At 50.2% G+C, this 9,350-nt stretch overlaps 2 protein-coding genes across 2 annotated transcripts in view; both read right to left on the bottom strand.

Moving 5' to 3' along the window:
* Positions 1-5,345, bottom strand: part of KRT82 (keratin 82) — a 15,052-nt gene extending 9,707 nt beyond the window's left edge. Inside the window, exons 1-2 of the mRNA XM_006163173.2 lie at positions 4,941-5,345; positions 2,217-2,425 (exon numbers count right to left, since the gene is read on the bottom strand). Coding sequence (XP_006163235.1) covers positions 2,217-2,425; positions 4,941-5,345 — 614 coding nt within the window. The remainder of the gene's footprint in view (positions 1-2,216; positions 2,426-4,940) is intronic.
* Positions 5,346-9,239: 3,894 nt separating this feature from the next.
* Positions 9,240-9,350, bottom strand: part of LOC102501213 (keratin, type II cytoskeletal 5) — a 14,264-nt gene continuing 14,153 nt past the window's right edge. Inside the window, exon 10 of the mRNA XM_006163179.1 lies at positions 9,240-9,343. Within this exon, the coding sequence (XP_006163241.1) occupies positions 9,240-9,343 (104 nt within the window). The remainder of the gene's footprint in view (positions 9,344-9,350) is intronic.

Below are 9,350 nucleotides of genomic sequence, written 5' to 3' on the forward strand. Positions count from 1 at the left end.
CTGCTGAGGGAAGCCCACTCCAGTAAGACGTTTCCTCTGGAAGGTGGAGCAATGTCGTGAGCTAGCACAGCCATCTGAATCATTTAAAAACTGACTGTGGTCACTGGAACTCCCCCCTCTGCGTCTTCCTCACCAGAAGGGCTCCCAGCCTGGCCACTAGCCCCAGTCCAGCTGCAGAGGGAGCAATTACCGACTTTACAGACCCACAGAGACAAGTTCTTCAGAGCACCTCTGCCCACTCACCGCTCTCCTAAGGCAGAGAGGTTCGAAGTCAGGGGGTTTAGTCTGGCTGGAAGAACTGTCTGATGAGCAACATCAAACCATTAAAAGCGTGCCTACGCTTCCTGATGCCCTCCTTGCTTCTCCCAGCAGGACTCAGCACAGCACTGGGCTCTAGGCTCTGGAGCCAACTGCCTTGGTTCCCACCCCACCCTTATCCCTGCTGGTCATGGCCAGGCTGGTCAGTGACTTGGCCTCTCTGTGCGCGTGTGGCTCCACCTTCTGTGGAGTGAGGATAGCACCAGTCCTGCCTCACAGGGCGGTTGTAAGTTAATAACCACAACACTAGGACAGTGCCGGGCATGGGTAAATACTGTGTTTGCTCTTATTGTTAAAAATCCCAGGTAGCTCTGCCCTTCTCATATTATCCTCTCTCAGAAGTCAAAGTTCTCCTCTTGAGTTGTAAATCATGTTTCCTAACCGTATCTTGATTTTTTACTCCTCCAGAAAGGTACTGCTCTGCTGAGGGCTGGCTGCCACCCTCCCGTAGCCTCACCATATTGCAGCTGTCACTGTCTACTAGCATGGGCACCCTCACTTGTCACACTCTGGCTTTTCCTTGTCACCTACTTGTGCCCCTCCCTTATTGCCAAGGTCTACTCTGAACTCCCCTTTTATGAGAAGCCATTGGAATAAAAGTTATCCTTCAAAGCCCAGAGCAAATGGTACCTCTTCCAGAAAGCTTTCCTGGCCTCTTTCCTCTCTCTCCCTTTCTTGGGATTCTTCTCCCATGCTCTGCACCACGTTCCAGTGGTTTGTGTGGATGCACAGGCAGTCTGCACGCTGGACTGTGGTCAGCTTGAGGGCAGGACCCAGTCTACTCTCTATCCACAAACCCACACTCACCAGCCCAGCGTGTGGTATAGAGTAGGTGTGTGATGACACCTGCAGCATGAGTGTCCCGATGTGACTGTGCTCCACTGAGCTGTCCCTGGTGAGCTACTGCTCTCAGTGTATACCTTCTCAGTGGAAATGGGCCTCTCCCACCCCTTCCTCACCCACTTGCACACCTGTAGTGACAGGCCCAGGCCCAGACCTAGTAGAGACCAACCCAGTACCCAAGGCCATAAGGCAATTTATGTGGGCTCAGCCCCCTGCAAGCCCTGGATCTACTTGCCTGCAAGTTCTTAATTAACATATGCTGAGGGCAGCAGTTAGTGTAATGGCTATGTTGCTGGACTCCCATGTAGCTGACCGTGGTTCAAGTCCCGGACCCAGTGGCTTAAACTCACGCCAGGCATGTGTGCGTGCGTGCCCAAGATCCTGAGAGGAGAATGGAGGAGAAGGGATTGCGGAGTGGCCATCCTCCCCCCCGGGGGAGGGGATGATTTCTCTCTTTCTGGTGAACTATAGCAAAACCTCAACAACAACAACAACAACAAATTAACGTATGCTAATCAACCACCTCCTCAGTGCTGTGACTCAGACCCCAGAGCAGAACCACAAAGAACTGCAAAGGGAAATAAGGCAGCTCCTGCTAACAAGGGGTGATCATTTCTAGCTGGGACTGAAGACAGGGTGGGGAGAAAGGCTGAGTTGGGGCTTACTAGGCAAAATGAACAGCTGGAGCAAAAGCTTAGAGGGAAGAGGCCTGGGGATCTGTTTGGGAAGTGGGAAGTAAGTAGTTCAAGATTTGCAAAGGGATGGGCAGAAGATAAAGCAGCCCAGGTAGCTTGGAGCAGAGACTTGGAGCTGCAGAACGACAGGTGAGAGGTTTAAATGAGAGGAGTACCGGCCTTATGTAGGCAGGTGGCAGAAAGCCAAGACAAGCACACAGCTTCAGAGCTCCAAGGTGCCAGACTGGATGCTCTGCCTGTGCTGTCCCACTTAATTGTTCTGCCAACTAATGAACTCATTTTACAGATGGGAAATCGAGGCCCAGATATTTTCTGTAGGTCGTCCCATGTCCACTCATGGAGTGAGGCAGTGCGACTCACTTTTTCTTATAGCCCTCCAGGGCATTCTGGATGCTGCAGAGCTCTGATTCCAGCCTCACACGGTCTCCAGCCACACAGTCCAGCTGCCTCCTCAGGGCACAGATGTAGCCCTCAAAGATGGGCTCGATGTTGCTCTGGCAGCACCTCTGCTGCTGCATGAAGTTCCACTTGGTCTCCAACAGCTTGTTCTTCTGCTCCAGGAACCGCACCTGCAGCCAAGAAGAGGAGGTCACCAGGTGGCAGCAACCCTGGGGACTGGGGCTTGGAGAGGGCAGTGGAACGAGTTTGTATGCTCTGTCTCTATACCCTGTTCCCGAGGCACTAATGTTAGCAAAAACTAGGGTCTCTGCGTAGACCTGCACCCGAGGGTTCGTGTCTGTGTGTCTTCCCTGTCTGGGGGAGCTCAGAGGATCTGCACCTCCCCTTGTGGTGGAAAGAGTACTGCCCAATTCTTGTCTGTCCTGCCTACCTGCCTCCTCTTAGCCTCATGACCTTGACCAAGCCCTCCTATTCCTTCAAGCATCCCTTTGTTTCCCAAAGCTCCTATTTGGGCTTGCATGTGGGAAGGCACTCTGTAACTTTCATACTAATGGAAGGATGTGTGATGCTGGGGACTCCAGGCGCTCTTTTACTATAGCCCAGGGCACTGGGGCAGGAGGTAGGGTCAGATCAAGGGCTTTGCCCTTTGACTCTGCAGGGCTCTCATTACCCACTTTGCTGGGTCTTGTATGGCTGTGTCTACAAAACATGCAGGTCAGTTATGTGAAAAGCTGCAAACCTACCTCTTCCTTTTCTGTGGGTTTGAAACTGAGATTGGGAGAAGTTGAGTGGGTTGACCTTGGTCACCTAGTTAGTCATTGGCCAAGAGAATCTGACCTTCAGTCCCCGCCCTGGGATTTTCCATGTTGTGTGTTGTCTCTCAAGAAAACTGCAGAGGAAGGAAATGTCCTACTGTGGTCAATGGTCACATCGGCATGAGGCTCCCAACCTTATAGAAGGATGAAGAAGCAACTTTGGGATATTTTCATGTGTTTCATCCTCAGAAAGCTTGGACAACTTTCTGTAGGATATCTTCATCTCTGATGGGTTCTCTCTAAGCTATTGTTGAGTCAAGTTCCCAAGTCCAAAGGTTTCATCCAGTTGAAACCCTTTCTAAGTGAAGTAAATCAGCCTGAACTATTTCTGACCTAGATTGGTTTTCCTCGCCTAATACTTTAGAAAGCATGTTGAAACCTCTGCTCTCTCCAGAACCTTCCATACTACGAAATCTAAGTAGAGATCTCTCCCCAGGTGTGTTTTCTAAAGTCCCTGTGAGCCTCATCTAAAACTTCATCCCCTTGTTGATGATCAGGGTCTAGAGGTCGGAATGAGTTTATAACCAGAACTAAATAGGCTTTAAAAATAAACTAATCAAATTCCTTCTTGAACTTTTGCATTTAATAACCTTTCATTCTGCCACCATCTCTTTTCCTTTTCCCCACTAAGCAGCAGAGTCCCTGAGGCCAAGACAGTGGCTTGTTCATGGGGACAGGGGTGGAGCCACTACCAGGACACAGATCTCCTGACTTCTGGCCCAGGACACTTGGCCCTAAACTTTGGGGCTACAGAAACTCTGGCTCAGCCCTTGACATGGAACCTGACCCCAGGAGCTTCTCTGAGGACAGGCCCAGAAACAGTTGAGGGATGATAGGACAGGCCAGTGCCTTCTTAAGGCAGCACCTGGTCCTTCCCTGCAGACTTTCAGAGCTGTGGCTCTGAGACAAATGGTAGCTTGGGTGATGACCGCCCCCCTTCACCCCATGCTCCAGTCCTGACTGTTTTACTGTTTCCTCTCCCTAGGCATAAACTGATGGCAAGTTCTGGGGTCATTGTGCCCATCCTGCCTGTAGGCACAACAGTCCTGCCTCAGCTCAGGCACACGGGAAGTGGTTCTGTTGTTAAAGGGTATTCTCATCAGGAAGGACATTTCTCTAGCTTTTTGGTCATCTCTTTCAGTGTCGCTTTGGAAGTTTCTCTTACAGTCTGACTTCAGGCAACGTGAGTGGTCTTGTTAGGTATTATCCAGAGAGAGAGAGAGAGAGAGAGTGATGACATATTTTAGAAAGGACAGGGCATGTTTAGTGTTGACCCCGATCTAGGCAGCTTTCAATGGCCAGTGGCCATGAAGTGCTGGAGAGGCCAGTGTGAAAACTGTAGCTTCTCTGTTGCCAGCCCCTTCCTGGTCCCCTGGACCAGACATGGGCTGTTCTTTGCAGTGGGTCTCATCCCACAGCTCTGGATCCTCTGGGCCCTGCCCTCTTACCTTATTAATGAAGGATGCAAAGCGGTTGTTGAGGCACTTGATCTGCTCTTTCTCATCCCTCTTCACCCGCTGCACTGTTGGGTCAATCTCCAAGGCAAGCGGGACCAGCAGGCTCTCGTTGATGGTGACTGGGGTGATGCAGGCAGAAGGCCCACAGGTGGCCCCCACTCGGTACCCAAAGCCAGGCAGGCCACACCTGGAAGACAGATGACATATTTTACAAAGGACAGGGCATTTTTAGTGTTGAACCCGATCTAGGCAGCTTTCAATGGCCAGTGGCCATGAAGTGCTGGAGAGGCCAGTGTGAAAACTGTAGCTTCTCTGTTGCCAGCCCCTTCCTGGTCCCCTGGACCAGACATGGGCTGTTCTTTGCAGTGGGTCTCATCCCACAGCTCTGGATCCTCTGGGCCCTGCCCTCTTACCTTATTAATGAAGGATGCAAAGCGGTTGTTGAGGCACTTGATCTGCTCTTTCTCATCCCTCTTCACCCGCTGCACTGTTGGGTCAATCTCCAAGGCAAGCGGGACCAGCAGGCTCTCGTTGATGGTGACTGGGGTGATGCAGGCAGAAGGCCCACAGGTGGCCCCCACTCGGTACCCAAAGCCAGGCAGGCCACACCTGGAAGCGACCCGGGGCCTCCCGAAGCCCACGTTACACAGGCTCCGTGAGCCAAAGCAGCCTAGGGCTCGGTAACCCCCACCACCCCCGGGCCGGCATGGCCCTTTGCTCACTGCATAGTGGGTGACCATCAGGGGCATGACAGCTGAGCATGAGCTGAAACTCCGACTGCCACATCTGGAGCCTGGCTGGAAGGAGCCACACGACATGGCAGGAGAGAGAGGCAGTGACAGGGCCCTGGAAGGGAGAATGGGGCGCGAGTGATCAAGTCATGACAAAGCTGTCCCCTTTTTATCTGGTAAGGGGATGGAGAGCTAGACTGGGTCAAACCCCAAATCACCATTAAATCGGCTTTATGAGCTTGGGGTATTGGCAACTGCTAAGCAGCAAAGTGGGTAATTAGGGTAGCAAAGAGCAGAGAGAAGGAGCTAATAGTCCATGCTAGTGGACCCCATAAAAATTCTATTTCTCCTCCTTCCTTGTTTATAGGAGTGATAAAAGGGGTCAACAGACAGATATGTTTGGTGAATCCAGTAGCTCATCTCAAGGAAAAGGAGAGTTGGGGCTTTTACCTTGTCATAGGAAAGGTGTGGAGGGGCATCATTTACATGCCCTGACTTCCCTGCGATTTGAGGACACATTAGATAGGTTACTGATTTTTAATTTATTCTTAAAGGTGGGATCTTTTGTTGTTCAATATTGGAGAGTCAAGTTATGAACCTGAAACTGAAACTGAGTGTTAGGCACAAGCTCTATTTAATGGCCACGGAATGGAGATGTGGGAGATGAGCTCCCAAATGCACTTTTGCTTGTCTTGAATTGGGCAGTTTAAGATGCAGGAATGGGGTAATGACCATATGGGATAGAGTAATAGAGGCAAGGAATAGTTAAAACTTTTCTTCTTCCTCTTTTCTTCTTCTTCTTTTCTTTTCCTTCTCCTTCTTCTTCTCCCTCCTCCTCCTCCTCCTCCTCCTCCTCCTTCTTCTTCTTTTGCAAAGATGAGCTCCCAAATGCACTTTTGCTTGTCTTGAATTGGGCAGTTTAAGATGCAGGAATGGGGTAATGACCATATGGGATAGAGTAATAGAGGCAAGGAATAGTTAAAACTTTTCTTCTTCCTCTTTTCTTCTTCTTCTTCTTTTCCTTCTCCTTCTTCTTCTTCTCCCTTCTTCTTCTTCTTCTTCTTCTTCTTCTTCTTCTTCTTCTTCTTCTTCTTCTTCTTCTTCTTCTTCTTCTTCTTCTTCTTCTTCTTCTTCTTCTTCTTCTTCTTCTTCTTCTTCTTCTTCTTCTTCTTCTTCTTCTTCTTCTTCTTCTTCTTCTTCTTCTTCTTCTTCTTCTTCTTCTTCTTCTTCTTCTTCTTCTTCTTCTTCTTCTTTCTTCTTCTTCTTTTGCAAAGGCAAGGGCTTTTTGGAATTTCAAACCCACTTCCTTTTCTAAAAAAATTTTTTCTGTTAGGATTTTGTTGTTGTTGTTGTTTGGTAGTTTGGCCATTTCTATGTTTCGCTGTAGGCCCTCCAGAACCAAGTGCCCTCCATGGGATCCTAGGTGATCCTAGAAGTTCCCAGGGAGGAAGGCTTTTGGGGTTAGAGAAGCAGATGCCTGAGGCCCCATTACCTCTCTATTTCCTCCTCTTTTTCATTAATCTCTTTTGTGCACACTGCTGGCTTGACTGACCTTTCCCTTCCACATTGACATTCCCAGATCAAAACCTAGCCATCGGTAATACTAGTAACACCTATTGGCTGTTCTTCCTTTTCTGGGAACACTCTGAGTTCTTCAAATCATGATCTCGTTTAATTCTAGGACACTCCGTAGTTTCAACCTCACAGGTAAGACAAATGGGGAGTCAGAGCTGTGTCCACGGTAAGGCTGGGACTCAGTCTTATTCTCCTGACTTCACTCTGTTCTCCTGCTCTGGTGGACAGAAGCCTGGGTTAGGATTGGGAATATGCAGCCAATATGCTTTATGTCATGTTTCTCAACTTTCCCGCTCGTTGATTAGGCAACTGGAATTTAAGGGTTCTCAGACAGTCTCAGTCTAATTGTGATTTTTCACAATGTTTCCTTTTTTATAGTCTTGGCTCTGGGACCCAGACTAGTGGGGAGGTTCGGGCAAGGGTGGGAGGCAGAGGTTGGGGTGGGGAGAGATCCCATCGCATGGAGTTTCTCATTCTGTCCTGGAATGAGTCCCATAGAGGTGGGTCAGGTTGCTGAGAAGCCAGAGCACAGAGAAGATTCCTACTGGGGGAATGAGTGAAATAACTGGCTGAACTGTGAGAACAGGGGCCACTGAAATGATGTGGACACAGCCATCTCCAGGCCAGAGGATGGTCTCTCTGCAGCCCAGGACCAAAGCCCAGTCCTGAGCAGGAGGATGGTCCATTGGATTCATTGTAGGTGGGAAGCACTTCTTCCCAGAGCCCTCCAGCCCCACGTGCCCTCTGAGTGTCAGATAGGACAGACTCAATCAAGACCTCAAGAGCTCAGTGACGTTTTATTGAAGCGATTTTAGGAATGAGGCAAGCACAAGGGAGCAGGCTGTTTTGAAGGGTGATGGGTCATCTGTACTTATGATCTTGAATACATGGCAGATGTTTTGAGGGTGTGCAGCTCTTTGGACTAAACAGGGAAACCATTCCATAAAGGCCAGCCTCCAAAAAGGCCTCCATGCCCACTCCACTCCCTATTCCACCTTCATCCTCCCTCTGTCTCCTTCTAGGAACTAAGCCGCATGTGCCTTCAGGGTGAGGAGAACACCGAGGGAAGAACTGTCTCTCTGGAGTTTGTGATCTCAGGTCTTCCCTGTGGCACAGGGAATTCGGTACATTGGCTTAAAAAGCTCTGGTTCTGGCCAGGGATGGAGACAGGCAACACATCCACATGGAATAGAGACATTTCACAGACAGGGAGAGAGGGAAAGAAAGGGTGGAAGGGAAAAGGTAGGAAATATATTCCCAAATGGGAAGAATAGGGGAGGAAGAAAGGAGAAATAAAGGTTAGGAGGGAAAGAAGGCGGGTAGAGAGAGGAGGCACACAGGGATCATGTGGTAGACGACGAGAAGACAAAGAATTGAGGGCAGGAAAGAGGATAAAAGAGCAAGGCAAAAGGGAAGAAAACTTCCCAGAAGGGAGACGTGGCTAGCACAAGCCTCTAGGTCTGGGACTTGAACCATGGTTGGCCGTGTGGGGGTCCAGTGCCTTAACCACCATTCCAACTGCTGGTCCCTCTGCCAGGGCAAGTCTTAATGCAGGTTAAAAGGTTTTGTTTTTCTGGTGTCTCTCCTACAAGTGTTTTGGAGTGAGCTGCCTTTCTTGCACCTGCACATAAGCCTGCCGCCTGCCACTCACCCTCAGGACACTTCTGTGTAGGGACAGCTAAATTCCAACCCTGGCTTCAATGGGGCCGACCTGGAAAGCATTCGGCTCTGTGAACTATCATTTAATGTAGTCCCAGGCCAAGGAGAGCTTTTGGGTTCCTGATACAGTCCTTGTATTCTAGCATGAAGAATCAAGAATTGTTAATGTTCTGAAGGGTATTGATTTCTCATTCAGTTAGTCTGCTGGTAGGAGTCAAGGGAAGTGGCTGGGCCTAGGCAGGGACAAGAAAGAAGGAGGTGAGGAGGCAATATGTGTGGCAGAGTTTGCAACGACATTTTCTGGTCTGAGAGCCCACTCAGAAGTGTTCTGCTTGTGGTGAGAAACGGCACACGTGAAAACTCTGGCTTAGGTTGTGCTCATCTTTGGGGCACCAAGGCCAATGCTAAATCGTGTGGTTGCAGAGGGTCTGGTCAGACAGGAAGGGAGGAAGACCCCACTGCATGCCCTACTCTGGAAGCTGCCTCAGGGAAAAGTCCTAGCCAGGTCTTGGCACAGAGCAGTTGAGTCAGTGTTGCTTGGCATGGATGCCTATGGATCCTGGAGGGCTCTGAGGTCAGGAGGGATCAGGTACTTCTGTGGGACCCGTCTGGAGGCAGACGGATGGACAAAGCGACCTTGAAACTCTCAGGTCACTTCCTGCCGTGGGGTTTGCGCATAGGATGTCAGCAAAGCGTCAGGCCTGAGTGCTGGGAGCTGGGGGCTTGCAGCTGAGGCAGGTGGGCACTTTAGCTCCGGTAGCTCTTCTTGGTAGACGACGTCTTGGAGATGATGCGCATGCTGGAGCTGCTGCTGCCCAGGCTGCGGCCGCTGGTGGGGCTGCAGCCGCTACCCCCGCC

Source organism: Tupaia chinensis, unplaced genomic scaffold (assembly GCF_000334495.1).
Source record: "Tupaia chinensis unplaced genomic scaffold, TupChi_1.0 Scaffold141469_1, whole genome shotgun sequence".
NCBI classification, from domain to species: Eukaryota; Metazoa; Chordata; class Mammalia; order Scandentia; family Tupaiidae; genus Tupaia; species Tupaia belangeri.